Below are 19,869 nucleotides of genomic sequence, written 5' to 3'. Positions count from 1 at the left end.
CACAAGCAACACTCGAAAACCAAATGCTACTGATTGAGAAACAATTGCCAATCAATTGGGCACGGGAGTTGAATCACTGGGAGCAGTGGGAAAACATGTGCATGCCATTTGAATTTGAATTCTTCTACCCTGATGCTCTGAATAAGATGCTACCTCCACCAGTGATTGAAGGAGCCATACAGATCTTCAAGAAGCTAGGAAAGTGGTGGCAAGATGAGAGAGTCAAAAATCCCACATTGTGGAGAAGAGAACTTGTCTAATACTAGGAGGATAAGGTGATGGAGGAGCCAAGTAAACTCAAAGGCTATGAGTCCCAACCTAAATGGCACCAAAAGTTCTAGGACAACAATTTTGAGGCATGGATATCTTTTGGTAATACTCTCCCGTACAAAAGGAATGACCCCACCTACATGACTTACCCAAGGTGCCATGGTGTAGATTTTGACCAAGGGAAGCATGGCAGGTATGACTTCCCCTTGATATATAATGTCAACACCTCCAACCTTGAAGAGTGCCTCAATTTTTGAGGCTGAAGACCTCAGACCTTCCATCACTCACTTCCTTGATGAGTTCACAGCATGTCCTAATCCTACCTTCCTTACCACCTGTAATTACCTCTATCTCTTGAGAATCCTATTGAAACATAAGCTAGTACCACAAGAAGAGCGCTTTCCACCACTCTACTTTGATACTAATGTTGGAATAGATAGCTGTGCAATGACTTGCCTTATGCTGAGGGTCACTTTCTTGCCAGTATTTTGCATGACTCTCTTAGAAGATATGAGTGATAGTAGGTTCTCAATGTGTAACCATCCTTTTCTCTCTAGTACCCCACTCAATGTAAGATGGGCTACATGCTAAGCCATGCATTCCTTAGAAAATACCTTACCCCCCTCCTTGTGAAGCTCTAAAGAGCATGAGGATGACACCTAGCTTGTCTCCTCCTACTTGTACTAAAAAGAAAGAAAAAAAAACAAAGGAAATGGAAAAAGAAAACAAAGAAAAAAGAAGAAAAGAAAAGAGAAAATGAAGAAAAAGGAAAAGAATAAATGAAGTCCATTATAACATCAGAGTGCCACAATCACTACACTTAGGGGTTCTCAAGTTAGGTGCATCTAGGGGCCTCGGTCGGCCAACTCCTTGTCTAATCCCCTAGCCCCTCTGTTCCCCTGCTTCACACTTAGGGTTCATCAAGGGTAGGACACACCTAGGGAGGTCACATCACCTATGGTTAGACTTCTCTCCCTAAGCTACACCCATCGCACCTCCTCTTTACACGAATTAGGTCCTGAAGTGTGGGAGAACACCCCAGGCACCCAACTCCCAATTCCACTGGCACAAACAGAATGCACTGCACGACAAGGTAGACACACCCCCTAGGTAGTGCACCCTTTTTTTTTTCCTAGGTGAATTCAACCAACCACGATAACCCATCTACTTCGAAGGCCCTGTCACCCACTCAATCCACTCTCAACCCACTCCACAACCTCAACCATTTTGATATGCTTCTTCTCTTGCTTGCTTACTTCTTCTTCTTCTTCTTATCTTCTTCTTCTTCTTCTTCTTGCTGTGTGTGATCAAAAGTAGCTCTTCTCTTCTTCTTCTTCTTCTTCTTCTTCTTCTTGCTCTTGCTTACTTGTGCTTGTGCTTGAGAGAGGGAGTGTGAGGGAGCGAGTGTGTGATGATGAGGGACTATGGTGGAGAAGCTCTCCATCATCTCCTCTCTTCTTCTCTTCTCTTTTCTTATCTTCTCTTGTCTCGCACATGTGGTAATGGAGAACAAGAGCAAGAAGAAGAAGAAGAAGAAGAAGAAGAGAAAAGCTAATCTCAACCTCCATAACCTCAATCATTGATATCCATGACAACCCTTCAACCACCTGAGCCCTCATCAACAAAGCCCACAAGTGCCATGGGACTAACACTTGACTAGGAGGGGCTAATGTTAATCCCAGTGCAATAAATGCAAAAAATAAAAAACAATGTAATAAAAGAAAGTTTTAAAATATAAGGCAAAGTGAAAAAATGGAAGAGGCACATTTTAAAATGCAAAGGCGTGTCTAAATCTTTGTAAAAGAGTGCTAGGCTCCCTCCTATGTAATTTGTAAAGAGTAGACGGGAATGGGTGAAGCCATAATGTAAATAGAAGGGAATAGGAAAATAGGACCTAGGCTAAACAGCTGGTTATGTAAAAAAGGGGTGGGTGCCCAAAAGGGAGTAGGGTATGTATAAAAGCCAAAAAGTGAATAGGGAAGCTCATTCTTGTGTGTGACCAAAAGTAGCTTTTCTCTTCTTCTTCTTCTTTTTCTTCTTGCTCTTGCTTGATTGTGCTTGCGCTTGAGAGAGGGAATGAGTGTGTGAGTATGAGGGACCATGGTGGAGAAGCTCTCCATCATCTCCTCTCTTCTTCTCTTCTCTTCTCTTATCTCACACATGTGGTAATGGAGTATGAAGCTCGAAGCTTGAGGATCAAGCTTACTTGAAGCTTGCACTTGGTTCGTGGAGCTACCAAGGTGCTTGAGGGAGGAGGCAACTCGATCATGGAGGTAAGCTCACTATAGTTGTAAGTGTGAGAGCGTGTACAACTATGTGAGAGGTAGCCATTGCACTTGGCTTGAAAGGTCTAAAACAATAAGCAGTCTATGGGTCTTGGTAGTTGAGCGTGAGCTCCCACATGTGGTTCAAGTCAAACAATGGCCATGTACTATGAATCGTAAGCATGCACATGCTGTCAAAGAAGAAATTGAAAAATTATTGAATGCTAGATTAATTTATGAAATAGAGCACAAGGATTGGGTATCACCAATCGTAATAGTGCTTTGAAAAAAAAGGAAAAAAATTCGAGTATGTGGGAATTATACGAAAGTAAACGTAGCAAAAGAGAAACAACTATTCATTGCCATACACTAAGCACATGCTAGAGAGAGTCACAAAAAAGGAAGCTTATATAGCTTCCTCAACAGATTCTCGGGCTATAATTAGGTGCAAGTCCATCTGGATGACAAACATAAAATGGCATTTGCCACGAAATGGGGTGTATTTGGATATATAATGATGCCATTTGGATTAACGAAAGCTCTTGCTACCTTCCAATGGCTAATGTGCACAATATTCAAAGACATGGTTCACAAATGGTTAGATTTATTTATAGACTATCTCTACATCCATACCAACTAGGTTGAACATCTCAAAAACCTTCAAGTAGTCTTCGAACATTGTAGGTTATATGGTCTCTCCATGAACCCCTTAAAGTGCCAGTTTTGGATAAAACATGGATGTGTCTTAGGGCATGTGGTTTTGAAGAATGGCATTGCTATTGAATTTTTCAAAGTCCAAGTCATTGTCTATCAGCCACCATTGACAAAGTACAAGGGAGTTTGAGGAAGTTTCAAAGTCCAAGTCATTGTCTATCAGCCACCATTGACAAACTACAAGGGAGTTTGATGCTTCCTCAGACACACAAGATATTATCGATGGTTTGTGTTGAACTATGCACTCATTATGTGACCATTTTACAAATTGTTAATCATATTCGAGTGGAATGAGGAATGTCAATGCACTTATGAAGAATTGAAAAAGCCTTTGATTACTGTGCCAATCTTATGATCTCCAGACTCGAGCATAACCTTCTATGTGCACATTGATGCTTCAAATTTACTGTGGATGCAGTTTTGTGCCAGCTTGGAGAATATAATTTGGATTATCTGGTGAGTTTTGCCAGCCACCAACTCACGGATACAAAAATGAAATATTCCACCACTGAGAGGGAAGGATTAGCTATGATGTTTGTTATGAAAAAGTTTCGATACTATTTATTAGCAACCCCTTTTATTTTCTTTATGGATCATCAAGCTTTGTTGTACTTTGTGAACAAGCGCTGTGCTATAGGGTGCATAGCTACATAATTATTGCTTCTCCTTGAATTTGACTTTTTAGTGGTTGTGCAAAATAAAAATTATTATTACATGGCTGATCATCTTTCCCATATCCCTAACACGACGCCGGCTGAAGAGGGCATTATGGATCATATAACATAGATGCAATCATGCCTATAGAATTCTTTGTCTCGAGTCTAAGAATAGCTATCCAAGAAAAGTGGGAGGGATGAGCAATGTGGACTAACTACTTGCTTGAGTTAGAGCAACTTTTTGAAACACGATCATGAGCTACCCATGGACTTATTTGTGAAAAAGCATGATGGAAGGCCTAGTTTAACCTTCGACAAGGGCAATCTTGTGCTATTGTACTCCATTAAAGGACACGAGCCAAAAATAAAATTCAAAGGTCTAGGTCCATTCTATGTGCATGCTATTATTAGAACTAGTAATGTTGAACTCGAGATGCTTGATGGCAATGGATTAGGATTTTTTAAGGTAGCTGCACAAAAAACTATTATCCCCCAACACATCCCTTATACGAAACCCCAATGACACCATCACCCATTGCTATACGAGCAGTTAGAATCACCAAACTCAACCCTAAGGATGAAAATCCCATACTTGTAGCTTATTTGAGTATCACCCTAACTATAAAGACATCTTGCCACATTACTGCCCTACTTAATGAAGGTGTTGATTGCAACATCCTAACATTTGATGTGATTGGCTTGGAATTGGGCAAATGGCCATTCACGCTTATGACATCAAAAGTAAATCCATATGGGGGATCTCTTTAATCATTACTATGGAAATGTCAAATCACCATAACCATGGTGTTTGAAAGTCTACTAGCCATCTTCTATACTGCTTAACACTGAAGGATTTGGTGATGAAATACTATCGGGATGCTCGCTTAAATGACTTACCAAGTGTGCAATCAACCTTGAACTACAATGTATCCATTTAGAGTTGCCCAACGTCAAGATTATCACAACTTTCAACAAGGGTACTGACACCTCAATGAAGAAGATAGTACCACAAACATTTCCTACGCATCCCAATTCGCCCCTTAAAAAGAGTAATGTTTGATCTCCTCAATGAATTGCTCAAGGCTTAGGCAACCCACAATAGGCCAACTAGTTGGATATATCCATAAAATAGGAAGCATCAATGGGGGGTGCTGACATCGAATAAGAAAAGGCAAGGTGTCCACCCACACGCTTGTCCTTAACATGGACCAACATTCAACCAAATATAGTGGTGACATAGACAATGTACATCACATTTGACTGGGTGGGTTTCTAAAGCCTTGATAAAAGCATACAGCTACTACATTGGCAATAAGTTCATCTAGTTGTCAAATCTCACATGCAAGTCTACCCCAATATCCCCATTCATAGAATCTTGGGACACCAAGCCCCTTCAACCAGGAAAGTAAGCACCATGACCACCTTTACCCAATCACAGTCCTCCAGTTGAGTCTAGCCTCTAAACCCTAACAACTAGCTAGCAAAGGATCACAATCCAATGAGTTGTTGGAAGCCCATCACTATCCCCAATCACGAGAGTACACACTGAAGGCCACCCGAGTTGTGCCCCAATCTCATTCACTAAACCAAAATCACACAATGGATCACAAACCCCACCTGTGCTTAAGTCCACCCTCAATTCAATGCCTACGACAAGCCAAATCAAAGCACTTGTATCACTTGATCAAATCAGCCACAAAAAGCCAGATACCCCTCTCGGTCTCAGAAATACTTATGAGAGAGTCTCTCTTGGAACTAGCTGTCAACACGGCTGCAAATACTCGCGACAACATCATCACATGCATTCAATGACTCAATAACACTTTCACTCTATTTGCTCCTCGTAGCTACAAACGGCTTGAGTTAGGTCTCCTTGATGAAAAGACCGTAGATTATGTGAGGTCTCTACCATGATCATGGAAATAATATGAACTCATTTTTACCAATGTTGCTTTGATTGTTGAGGAGCTTATTGCAACTCGAGTTTCATTGGAACATGCCCTAAAAAGAAGGTTAAGCACTTCCTTTAAATAAAGTTGTCTGAGGCTCACATCCAATGAGCTAGCTAAGCTCGATTTCCTTGCACAAATTGATTCCTTGTTCTTGTAGTAGTGGTTTACTCTATGAGTGCAATGAGAACGAGAAGAATGTAAGATCATGACCAATGCAAAACAATGGTATGCCATTAAGACATCAGAGTACGATCCTACCTATGTTGCATTGAATCAAGAGACCTCCTCATAGATGTTCTAACCTACATCACCCATATTGGTATTCGTCCATAGGATATGGACCATTACACTGCCATGGAATACAATGTGCCCTTGTACGACTAGTGGTTGCAACCGTAGTGTTATGACCCTTTGTGCAATCTTGGAAGTATTACAATCATTTGGGAGGAGGAGGGGTTTTAATAAATTCAATATGTAAAATTGAACACTTTTTTGAACATTTTTTGAATCATTTTTTTACTTTTTCGATATGCAAAATTTTTCTTTAAGACAAAGGTCTCAAGGCAAAGATTTTAAATTTTGTTTGTGTGTATGTGATGGTGAAGCTTTGTTTTTCTTAACAAGTTGTACAGATAAGTTTTGTTCTTGATGAATTCATTACTTCTTGAAAACTTACTACATGTTGTTGTTAGACCTTGAGTATTGTAGGATAGGGAAACAAAGTTGCACGTGAAAGGACGACCAAGTCTAGACACTATTCTTTAAAGACGAACAGATTGACTACAAACTCACTATAGAAGTTAAAGGATATTGCCATTTGCAGTACAAATAGATCCACAACCTAAAAGAAGTGGTTGCGAAAAATCCAGATGCTAGAGAATTAATAGACTAGTGTGAATTGCATTACATGGAAATACTCGAAGGGGAAATAAATTATGAGCAGTGCATAGAATTCCTCATGACCCATAATCCTGACATGCATACTGAATTGATTACAATGAGTGACGACCATGGATAGAAATAAGTAGAGATCCCTCTTAATCCAATGATGGTGCACAAAGCTTTGGGCCTATCAAATAAGCAGTAGAAGTGACCAAAACAAGATGTCTACACAATGCTAGGGATGGATAAGTAGAAGGTTTTCACCAATGATGGCAGTAGCCTAGAGGACATCCCAGATCCCTCGAGAATAATTCAAGCTAAAATGATACATGCCCTATTCTCTAGAAATAGGTATAACTCCATGATGAGTAGGATCTAAGTCACAATGCTTGAAAGTATGGTTGCATGGGCAATGGATAACAAAAACCTCACTACCTACATCATAAAATTCATCCATGATGCGGCAAAGGTATTAGGCTTTGGTATACAAGAGTCTAAGAATTCAAGACCTGTGTTAGCCAGCAAGAAAGAAGGTAGCAAACCAAAGCCACTTTGGTGGGATTTGATGGAACATGAATAGCCATTATACACAAACTCGCAAAAGAATCACATCCAAGAGTAGAACCACTAGTGCAAGAACCACAAGGGTAAGCAAGGCAAGAGGTGTCATCGACCTACACTCAAACTCTAGAGTAGGGACCCTTGAAAGAGCAAGAGGAAGAGGAAATCATGAGATTGCAATAGGAGGTAGAAGAAACTACGAGGATATGCTTGCTACCACACGGTCTAAGCTCTAAACCAAGAAAGCACCTAATAAAAGAGCTACAATTGAAGCCCCCACAACGGAGAATAGATAACAATGTAGCCCATGTACATAATAATTGATATCCAAGCTCAAGCCATGGCATTAGAGCGACCACTTGAGTTGAGGAGGAAGAGGTTCCAAGATCCACAATATAGAGGGCTAGAAATGGAAGCCATAATCCATATCCATCAGAAGAAAATAAAGAAGAAAATTTGTCATCAAGGGGTCAACCAAACAAGAGAAGGACATGATGGAGGAGGAGAAAGAGCTCAAGAAAGCAAAAGAATTTTCCAAAAGAGAGGAAGAGGAATGAAGGAAAAAGCAATAGGAGGAGGAGGAGCACCTTAGAAAGAAAGAGTAAGAAAACAAAGCCTGAACGATTTGAAGATCAGTAGAGCAACCCTCAAGAGTTGAAGAGTTGGCTCTAATGAACCTCAACTAGGCCACCAGTATAATAGGACCTACAACTAGGCCACCACTTATCTAGGGAAAATGTAAGGCTCCATTAGAGACACCTTCCCCTCCACTTGGAGCCACAACACCACCCATCCTAGCTCCCATAGTGGACAATTTGGCTAGAAGTAGACTGGAGAGCATGGTCTATTAGCTTGCTACACAAGTTGCCACTCTCTCACATGCAAGGTCAGAAGAAGCCATGGCCAGTAGTATCAAAAAACAGATAGTAGTAATGGATGTGGAATTTGGCCAAAAGGTGCCTAAAATGTAAAGAGTAGAAGGGTCCTCAACTTCCTTACCCATAACCACCCTAGGTTTAGCACGTGGTTTTGAAGAGCCGTTAAAGGAGCTAGAAGAGTAGATGGATAAGATAGATGAGGAGTTGGAAAACGAGATAGAAGAATCCACACATAGCTATGCCCAACTCCAAAAGCAATTAGCCCATAAAGTGCAACAAAGAAGCATCCTTGCCCAAACTTGGCAAGAACATCAAACAATGTTGAAAATCCTTGACAAATGGCAAAACCAAGGGCTAGAGATAGCAAAGGAAATAATGACTCAATGTAGGAAGAAAAGAATGTGGACGCATTGTAGAACATGGCCACTTGTTTAGCACAAGTAGAATGTGAAAGAAGTATGGCAATCGAAAGAGCCAATGCAATTGAGGGATTGATGATGATTCAACAACAAGTATTAACACATCACTTGAAGTGTGGCAGCCATGTGAGGATGACATGATAGACAACGTCAAGAGATTGTGGTGAGAATTCCCCAACAAGAGTATAGTATGACAAAGGAAGAATAGGTGCAAAGGCTCTAGGAAATGGGGATCTCCATAGATGAACTAAAGTTAACTAGAATAGTCATCTCACTAAAGCACTTGTCCAAACCCCAGAAGCATCACCATCATCACCTCTTGCACTTGAAGTAGACAAGGAATAGGAAGAGAGTGAGCAATCATCATCCACACCACTAGAAACACTCACGGAAACAAAAAGAGCACTTACCCCTCCAAGAAATATTACAAAAGCCTTGCAAAGAAGAAGAGAATGGTTGGAAAAAAGTAGAATGAAGCTCATTTGCCACCACTCACAAACATACCCTTTTTGCAAAGAAGAGAGTACTTATTAATCATTGGGATAGAAAGCTCATCACTTGGGAACAATGGGAAGCTCAAAAATCTCCTATACATACTGTTTTTTGTGTGCGCATATGTAGGAATGTAAAATGTTAGATGTTTTGGTGCTAATGATGTTAATGGGGTTCCAATGGAGCTTGCATGCTTTGAGAAAGCAAGGAAAAAGATGCATGTAGGATATTGAAAGTCCGCAATGGAGGAGCTATCAAAAAGTGACATTGTCGAATTAGATGTGCTTTGTATGCCCTTTGCATGGTGATATCAAGTTTCTTGATTGTATGAGACACTTGACATCTCTTGAAAAAAGAATTACAAGTCCTAGGTGAGGGACTATGGAAACTTGAATGCCTATATAGAGAACATATTTAATATGTGGTTATCTAAAGTCAGGTGGGAGGTAAAGGGGTTGTGGGCCAGCACTGTGGAAACCAATCAAATTGCACATATAATCTTTAATGCTATGTGGAAGGTCCTCTAAGGAGAGGTGGAATATTTCCCCCACGGAGCATAAAACCCCCCCCCCCCCCAAAAAAAAAAAAACGAATTAATTTTTTAAAATATTTTCCCTACGGACCATAAACCCCCCCAAAATGAATTAGTTTTTTTAAATTATTATGCTCCCTGTCAACGCCAACAACTGGTGGAGGGAGGGGGAGACAACGTGAAGATGACAGGGGAGGAAGTTGATGATGTAGAGTGGATGATGGTGACGATAGCATCGAGGGAGGAGGCGATGACATGGAGGGGAAGGAGACAGAAATGACAATGAGGAAGAAGAAGAAGCAAATGATGATGATGAAGAGAGGCCATGGGGCCTATTACCTTCCCCCCCCCCTCAAGTTGCCATGCTTATGACAGGTGGTGGGTGGGGAAAGAGCATCACCACACCTCTTCCACACGTTCCCCCCAACAATACACCCCCACCACCTATAAAATCCCCCCCCCCCCCCCCAAATCCTATAGAGAGAGAGAGAGAGAGAGAGAGAGAGAGAGAGAGAGAGAGAGAGAGAGAGAGAGAGAGAGAGAGAGAGAGAGAGAGAGAGAGAGAGAGAGAGAGAGAGAGAGAGAGAGAGAGAGAGAAGAAGAAGAAGAAGAAGAAGAAGAAGAAGAAGAAGAAGAAGAAGAAGAAGAAGAAGAAGAAGAGGGAGAGAAAGGGAGTGATAGAGAGAAAGAGAGAGAACCCTCCCCCAAGAAGGTTCTCCTATCTTCCCCCCCTCCTAAGAGGGTGGACACACACATTTTTTTTCCCCATTGCCCGCAAGCTGACACCCTTTTTGCGGGATAGCCCTCCACCCCGTAGCTTAATTCTCTCCTCCAAATTGGCCATGCTAATTGAGTATAGCATGTAGATGTCTAGTGCAATTCATGTTTAAAGGAGACGAACGTCGAGAATGGCCCCCAAGCGAAAATTGTCAGACGCCGATGGAAATCCCATAATCCACAACGAAGCCTCGGGCAAGGGCATGCCAATCCGCATGTGATATCAGTCTCATAAGTAATGTTTTTCCAAATTAATAAATACTTGCCTTGATTTCCCACATGAGATGCATTAGACCCGTACGATAATAGGACATTAAAAAGGATAAATTGTATCGCAAGTATTCAAAAGATTGAATTCCCCAAATGCGTGTATCAAGAGAAGACCATTGTATTTAGATGCTATACGATGAATTCATAAATAAATAAAACTCAAGCATTGTCGACTTCACGTCCTCGCAATAGTAGGTGCATTTTTCATCACTTCAAAGGTATATGCCACAACTCGCATGTTTGATAAATTGCATGGCAAGCAACTTATTCTAGAGGAGAATCATTTTTGAAACCCTAGACCTTAACTCTTGCTAGTAGCTCATGCCGTTAGATTGGGAATCTTGATGTTGTGAATAACTAGTACAAACAATGATCATAATGATTAAAGACTAAGATGCCTTGGGATCCCGTTGATAACCACTACGCGTATCAATCCAAATCTGGGGATTGGGCTAGATAGAGACAACTCTTGGCCTCAAAGGCAAGTAGAGAGCTCAAGGGGTTAGGGAAACCTAAGGCAAAGGAAAGAACGATGCTTTCGTACTTGTTGAGAAGAGAGTTAGGCTATCGATCATTATAAGGGCTCAATAGAATTTACATTATTGCATAGTTGTATAAGACCTTGGCATGTGTCCTAGCTGAAGGTTAAGTAAAATTTGCATGGAATCACTTAGATCCCAAGAGGGAGACCAAATACGCAATGGAAAGGTTATAGCGACTATTCTTGCAATGTTTGGAAAATGATACAATTGTTTTGTTGATTGATCAAATAGCATCCTAAATGCTTTTGCATTAAACTGATTGTTGATGTGATTTGGATGGTTATTCTAAGTGCTTGTGCTTGATGGTAAATGCATGGCAGGGGTCAATGATGACAAGTTTCCATGGGGAAATAAAGGAGTGTTTTCTTGGAAGATGATACTAGGTTGATTGCCTTGATTGTGCTTAATTGGATTAATTAAGGAATGATATTTTGCAGGGGTGGATCATCTCCAAGATAACACTGCGGATTAACCCGAGAGGGCACTACTCAATTCACAGGTCCAAGGTCTAGTAATGCAAAGGCCAAGCACGGAAATTGTGTTTCACTCCTAGGTCTCTTGGGGTTAGTGGAGCTTTGGACACCCCTTGCCTAGTCCGGAACAGAGTTGAAGATTGCCATGAGCCCAACGTCTGTGGCGTCAGAATATCCTATTCTAGATATTGGTGGAAATTATGGTGCCATGTGATTTGGACTGGATACTTCTGTTGGACAGAAGGGATGCATAATTTCTCCTGTATGGGTAGGAGACAAATATTAACTTGAAGATAAGTTAAGGGACTTGTTTGCTAAAAGGACTGCTAGTTTTGTTTTCGTATAAGTACTGTAAATTACGTGAACCAACCTTGTTCCCTAAAAGGCCTAATGAAGGAAGTTGATTTTGAATATCACACATAAATGTGATAGGACCTAATCAGAAAACTAAAGCTAACAAGGGAAGCGGGTGGGCAGAAACCCCAACAGTTTTATCCTACGGCAGGGTGGTCACAGAGAACTGGGAGGCTTCTTAGAAGGTTTTTTTTTGTCGTTCGACCCTTAGATATGGTTAGGTTAAAGCGCGATTCATACCGTTTTAGGGGACTAGAATGGGACTATGCCCTATGGGTAGAGAGGTTGAGCAGCTCATCCCTCTCATTTCCCATTCTCTTTGAACCAAGTGTGGTATGGATTTGCTTCGAATTGGGTGTCTTTGCGTAAAGTAGAATGTCCAAAACCTGACGATAGAATACTGTCAAGAGACCTTGACCCCTAGAAACCCTGATTTTAAGACGATCCTAGTGGGTTCACGACCGCAAACATTTCGTTACGAGGCGGACTCGGGAAACCTTAGGCAACAAACCCCAAAACATTCCATGGGAGTGCCAGGCGGTGGCGCTTAGATTCGTTTGTCGATGGACTGCTAAAACGTGCTTTGATAGTCGATAAACAGGCACATTACAAGAGAACTCTCGTTAGAGAACCCACCATGTGCAAAAGCAAATGCATCCTACCTTTCACCTAGTTGACAAAGGATGTGAGTACTTTGCATGAGGAGGTTGCATCTCAAAAAATTTGTATGCAGAGGTCCAAGGGATTATAGTTGTTGATGAGTTGTAGACTCTCTTGAATGTAAGCTTCTTGCTACTTAGAGTTTGTAACATGGAGAGTTATGGGACTATCTTTGGATTATAGTTGTTGATGAGTTGTAGACTCTCTTGAATGTAAGCTTCCTGCTACTTAGAATTTGTAGCATGGAGAGTTATGGGACTTTCTTTGGCTAATATGTATGCTATTTTTCTTACTACTTGCAATGATCATTTCTAGAGTTCCTATTATTTTTCTTTGGCTGTGAAAAAAATGATTGCTTAGTTAATGGTAGTGCTTTTTTTCCCTTTGTGTTTGTGATGGTAATTTCAAAAGATTTATCATCTTATTTTTTGAATCGTGGATATTTTATTGTTTGAATTGGTGTGTTGTTCATTGTTTTATTGTTGTTCATTTCATTTCTAAAAAAAGTTTATTGAGATAGACTCTAGTGACATTTGGAAATGGAGTTTGGAGATGTCTCTCTAGACATAGTTTTGAGCATGCTTGTGGGCGAGCATGGCTGTGCAGAGTTTCCACAATTCAATTGTATGCAAAATATACAAGCATGCATTATGTGCATAGATGGGTGGTTCTTCCATGTTGAAAAATAAATATTGCACGTGGACTTATTACAAAAAAAAACCTATTTGGTGGCATAACTAGATAAGTTGGTGTTATATAATTTCAAAAGAGGGGTTGCCTCACTCTCATACATTGTTGATTCTAGAAGATTTGTTCAAGCCTTCAACAACAAAGCATTATGACATAATAGTTTGCACAAAGTTGCTAGACAAAGAAAAATTCCATGCATTGCATGAGATAGTGGTTAGATGCAACCATTTAATTCATGTAGTCCATGTATGAGGGAAGGAAAGTAAATGGAGGGGTACCCAAAGAAGTTCGTTCATGAGACCATTGTAAATTATATTGGTTATCGTGTTTATAAGAGATGTGATGATGGTAAAAGTGTGACATTAGAGGTAGTGCTATTGATCATCATTGGATTGTACCCTACAGTTTGTGTCTTTTAAAGAAATATAATACACAATTCAATATTAAGATATTTTCGAGTGTCACAACCACAAAGTATCTTTACAAATATATCCACAAAGGCCATCATAGAGTTATAGTTAGACTTGCATCTATGAGACTAGAAGGCGATAGTAAAAATGTTATTGTTCAAATGATTAATGAGATTGACAAGTACCTTGATACTTGGTACATCTCTACCGCCATGGCATGTTGGCATATTTTGGATTTTCACATACACAATGAGAAGCTCGATGTCCAAAGGTTGCATACCAAGAGAAAACACTATGGTTTTAGAAGATGGTGACGTTGTGTAAGATGTGTTTGCTAATTATAATGTTAGAAAGACCGCTCTTATGGAGTGGTTTTCATACAATCAACAGTATTTAGAAGTGAGAACGTTGTTGTACCAATATTTTCCTTCTCAATGGGTTTGAAATGCAAGCAAAAGGGCTTGGAAAAAGAGGAAAAAAGGTAATACCATTGGTTAGATGTTTTTTGTACCTCCAACATGCAGTGAACTATACTATTTGTGAATGCTCTTGATAGTTGCAGAGTGAGCACATCTTTCGAGGACTTGAAAATTGTTGGCTTTGTGTTGTATACCACATTTAAGGAAGCTTGCATAGTGATGGGTATGTTGGAGAGTGATGATGAGTGGTTTTAGTGTTTGCTAGAAACCTCAAACATGCAACTAGGTGTGCAGTTGAGGGATTTATTTTCTGTAATATTGGTGTTTTGTGAACCATGCTCACTAGGACTATTGTGAGAGAAATTTGAATTTTCACTTATTACAGAGGATATTGTCTATTAATTTAGAATGGATGGCATGCAAGGTGATCGACCATAGATAGAGGCAAGAAATGAAGCCCTGAAACGACTACAATTGCTCTGAAGGCAACATGGCTAGACTCTATATAATTTCTGAATTCCTCTTTTTCTTGAGGAGCTTGAATATGATTGATATGAAGAGGCACAAGCTATTGAATTGATGAAATGTGACTCAATGAAGGTTAGGTTGTTGCATTTCATGATGTTCTTGATACCTTACATGTTGGTGGTGAGGTGCAGCTCTTCTTCATGGATGGTCTTGGGGGATCATGCTAAGTGTATTTTGGTAACATTACATGCATATGATAATTTGGCTTTGGTAATTGCATCATTAGGGATTGCTGCACTGCTATTGCCAAACATACTCAAGATTTAAGATCCCATTGCAATTGGAGAGCCACTCTACATGCAAGATACATGTGCATAGTGATTTGGCAAAACTATTAAGGGAGACCTGCCTCTTTTTGTGGGATGAAGCTCGCACGATACACTGTTATGCTTTTGAAGTCTTGGATAAGAGGCTTTGAGATATAATGTCTTGTAATCAACCCTTTGGTGGACATATCATGTTGTTTGGGGGCAATTTAGATAGATTTTGCTTCTCACAATCAAGGGAGGTCACACCAGGACAATTGTGAGTTCGTCCCTTTATTGCTCAACTTTGTAGCAACATGTAAGAATTTTAAGTTGACGTAAAAAGATGGTTCAAATTATAGATTAAGGAACTTTATTTCAAGTATAGATCAATCAAAATTTTTTCGGTTTAAAAAGTAGTGTTGAAAGAGTAGTTGAGTTTTATCTATTTTGAGAAACTATGGCTAGAGCTATACGAAGTGAAAACTTCATGTGTGGTTCCCTCGGGGGAAAGGAAAAGTTTTCAACTAACTATCCTGATGTGTTGTTTATCGAATAATTGCAAGATTAGAGATGGTATAACCTTGATAAATGCTACTAATAGAGTTGCATTAACTACAAGCATGCTTATATAAGGGGGATAGTAAAATGGGATCTCATTGTATGTGTCTATAATGACTTCTCCAATGTGCACGATCAAGCAACTTTCTTTGTTAAAAGGGAGATTATTGCTCCAAAGAATGTGGAGATTGAATAGTTGAATTTAGAAGTGTTGTGCTTGATGCTTAGAGATGTGAGGCACCATTATAGTAATGATAGTATAGCTAAAAATGATGATAATACATTTCTCTACACTAGAATATTCGAGCTCTCTAGATCTTAGAGGTGGATTTTCATCGCACTTATTGCTCTTGAAGGTCAATGCACCTACTATTTTGCCTCAAAACTTGAATCTTGTGAATAGACTGTGTAGTAGAATGAGGTTGATATGCAAGGCTCTCAATAGCAACGTTTTGGAAGTTGAGATCATTACAGGTACAAACATTGGTGCATGAGCGTTTATCCCAAGATTAACCTTCATTCCCACAATCTGCACTTTCCCTTCTCTATGAGGCAATGACAGTTTCTAGTATGACTAGCATTTGTAATGATTATTAACAAGGCTCAACAAGGACAAACTTTGACTTCAGTGGGACTCTATCTTCACACATAGATAGTTATATGTGGCATTTTCTTGGGTGAAATTTTTTGTTGGGTTGAAAATATTACTGTAGAACAATGATGGCTATGTGGGTTCCATTGTTAATATTGTGTACAAGAAAGTACTGCAAAGAGTTTGATCACATCTTGCTATTTGTGTAGTTATTTCTAAGGATATGAGAATGGCCTTTTAATATGTTTTTTCCAATGATATATAGGTGAAAGCATGTATAGATGGCCTACTTTTGGTGCTAAAAAGTAGTTACTTTTTGGAGATTAAAAAATGGGCACTTTAGGCTTTTGACATAATGTAAATAGTGGTTGCTTAAAATAAAATTAATGAAAGAAAAGGCTTAGATTTGAAATGTGTGACTCAGAAAGGCTAATACAATTCTTAACTACTTTATGTGCTCACATACCAACATTGTAATGGATGCAAATATTACTACTAGCTCTCTTTCTCTCTCTACTCTCCACTGTCCAACTCTCTCTCTCTCTCTCTCTCTCTCTCTCTCTCTCTCTCTCTCTCTCTCTCTCTCTCTCTCTCTCTCTCTCTTGTTTGTTTGATCTCTTGTGTGATATTTCAATATTTTCATATATATGTGTGTATGTGTGTGTCACGCTTGATTGCTTTTGAACATCATTCCTCTTTGTGGACTCATTTAATATTTGTTTGTTTAGCTTTTTCACTTTTGTTTTTTAGGAAAATGAAGACCCTAATGTTTGTTTACTACTGTGCATCTCAAACTCAGATGAGATTGTAGGAGAAATTTCTACCTTTGACGCAAGGACCTAAAATACATAGATCTCTTGCATGCGTGGTGGAGCATCTTGAGAATCTTCCATTTGCTCAAAGGTACCAAGGTATGTTTATTGAGATGATTTACGAGGGATATGTACAATGTTATTATGTGGGGCCCCCTATCTACAACCACATTGTGTCTTGTTCACACTTGAGGGGGATTCCTCCATGATGGCAACGATGGGAGTGTCATCACGTGTGTTACTTGGTTGTGTTGCATCAACTTAATCTGGATATCGATCAAGGTATTTCTTTGCCTTCAATGTAATTACTTTTGTTGTTTTGTGTGTTCATAAAACGTACACATGCTAATGCTATGTTATACTGTTGCAACATATAATATGTTTTGCATAGAAGTAAAGTACACGTGCAATGCTTCAATTGAAATTTCATTGCCCATGCATGTGCAAACAAGGACACTTGCTATCATTGATAGCAATACTTGCAAAAGAAGACTATTTGAAGACTAGATGATAATTTGGATGTGTAAGCTACTTTGAGGTATCATTGTTTTTTTTCCCTCTCACAAATGTGCATTTTTTATGTATACACAAATAGATGCTATAGATCTGAGACTCTTTCATACTTTTTTGACGAATTGCAAGTGGCCCAGTATACATAGTGTTTTAGTTATATTTGCAAATGTAGGCACATGTTGTCGTTGGTAATGGGTGCTCACAGAAGAAATCTATTTGAAGACTGAATGGTACTTTGATCATTTGCCTTTTGTTGGTTTTATGTGTGGATAATTTGACATGAAATTCCAGTGTTTTACATATTCTCTCAAACATGCATTATGCTGCTGTTGTGAGAAATAATGAGAGAGGGTTGTGTATTGCATGTACATGGTAAGAAGTGAGTTTAGTGTTTCGTGTATAGTTTATGGAGAGAGAGAGAGAGAGAGAGAGAGAGAGAGAGAGAGAGAGAGAGAGAGAGAGAGAGAGAGAGAGAGAGAGAGAGAGAGAGAGAGAGAGAGAGAGAGAGAGAGAGAGAGAGAGAGAGAGAGAGAGAGAGAGAGAGAGAGAGAGAGAGTGTGTGTGTTAAAACACCATCACGTTATAGGCAACCTAAAGATCCATGCTTGCGTGGGTCCTAGCGCGGGGCATTATTATAATTAAAGACTATAAATTGAAAAGATTTCGGATTACCGCATGTGTGCCAGGTAGGTTAGGAGTTGTGCCACACACCCTGACTTTGAGTGGCAGAACCACTAATCGTGGGAGCTGATGCATGTCCACTCATTTGCTCGGAGTGTACGTGCACTCTTGGTCACTCTCTCACACACCTATGTTAAAATTGGGTTGGAGGTGAGTGAAAATGGGTAGTGAAGCTGATTCAAGCTACAAGGTCACCGATAATAGGCGAATGAAGCGACATGTGTCACACGCTACGACTTAGCTCAAGAGGTCTTGTCGAATGTTGCGCATTCGCGCGTGGCACGACTCTAGGCTCGGGAGTCGGGACCCAGATGAAACATACGCCTCGGTCTTTTCCCCGTAGCCGCAGCGCAACCTCAACGGAGGATTCGACATGGATGGGGCGCAAGTGGGCTTTTTTATTTTTGGTAGTCCGTCAAGTGGGTCATCTTCCATCGCTCATCTTAAAAAGGCATCTCTGATTGCTCATCTTCGGGGTTTATCATAGCAAGATAGAAAATCATCAGGTATTTTTGCTTCCTCAGAAAGACATACACACAGTTCATCATAAAAAAATATAGTCTAAGATCCTTACAAATGGACAAGCTCATCAAATTATCAGCCAGAATTGAATATAACTCCTTAGTCAGAATCAGAATTGCATATAATTCATTGATGTTTTTTTTTTTGGGGGCTTATTCAAAAGAAATAAATATATCACCACAGGCTCTAATCCATTAAAAAAAAAAAAAAAAAACTTGGGTCTGCTTTTTGATGCCCTTGCAGTCCAATCAGGCTTTCTAATAATCCTCTCTACAAGCTGCAATTCTGCTAAATCATCGACCCATCAATCGAAATGTCATCCCTTGCAAACGGCCAGATGTCTCCTGCCAACGACACAGACCTTGGGAGGCCAACCAATCCAATGGTCACGGCCCTCCTGACAGACATGTATCAATTCACCATGGCCTATGCCTACTGGAAAGCAGACAAGCATCTTGACCGTGCAGTGTAAGTACCATCTTATTTTTCCAGTCGATTAGATTACAATGCTCATAGTGTATTTGTGATTGAAGAAAACAGCTGCTTTTCCCCAATTTTCTAATTATAATGCTCTTAATGTACTTGTGATTGAAGAAAACTAGCAGACAAACAACTGTGCTATGTGTTATCATTCCAGATAGTTGTCTTGTCTGCTGCATATCCCTTGGAAGAAATAGATCTACTTCCAGTCTGTGCGATGACTAGGAGTTTATACATGTTAAAAAAGAAAAAAATCATATTGGACGAGCTTCCATCAAAACAGCATTGACTTGAACACTTTTGAAAACACTAGACAAATCACTGACCATCACAACCTAGCTGAAAGTAGGCTAAAAAATGAAAGGAAATAGCTTCATAACAATTATTAAGGCCATCGCTGATGGTGTTCTTGTTTCTACCGTGTGAGGTGGATTGCCAGATTTTGCTTTTCCCTATGTCCATGTCTGTATAGGGATTTGGGATTCATTCGGACTATTGAGGATTGAGATTTAAAACACTTGCTGAATACCTGGTTGAGATGAATAGTTCTTTATTGCCTTTTTCAGGAGGGGTTTGGGCTTCTCCAAAGGGTGATGGAGTATGAGGACCAGAGATGCCTAGGTTTGCTCTTATTGGAGATCCAGGCATACAAAGAGAAGCGTCTCAGGAGCAAGACAAAAACAGGGGCAGAGTCAGTGAGCCAGTAGGTTCTTACAGAGT

General features: G+C 39.9%; 1 protein-coding gene across 2 annotated transcripts in view; it reads left to right on the top strand.

Annotated features, from left to right (window-relative positions):
* Nucleotides 1-18,408: 18,408 nt before the first annotated feature.
* The window catches only part of LOC148017371 (nicotinate phosphoribosyltransferase 2-like), a 109,408-nt gene continuing 107,947 nt past the window's right edge, over nt 18,409-19,869 (top strand). The window contains exons 1-2 of one of the 2 annotated variants that reach the window (XM_087662595.1): nt 18,409-18,653; nt 18,922-19,137. In XM_087662595.1, coding sequence (XP_087518721.1) covers nt 18,983-19,137 — 155 coding nt within the window. In that variant the 5' untranslated portion in view covers nt 18,409-18,653; nt 18,922-18,982. Of the gene's footprint in view, nt 18,654-18,912; nt 19,138-19,869 lie in introns of both variants that reach the window. The other variant, XM_087662594.1, reaches the window with a different exon arrangement.

The sequence above is a fragment of the Lygodium microphyllum genome, chromosome 22 (assembly GCF_053477565.2).
Source record: "Lygodium microphyllum isolate KBCC chromosome 22, Lygodium_microphyllum_v1.1.10, whole genome shotgun sequence".
NCBI lineage: Eukaryota > Viridiplantae > Streptophyta > Polypodiopsida > Schizaeales > Lygodiaceae > Lygodium > Lygodium microphyllum.
The sequence above is the reverse complement of the archived record's forward strand: the minus strand, read 5'-3'. Positions and strand labels throughout refer to the sequence as shown.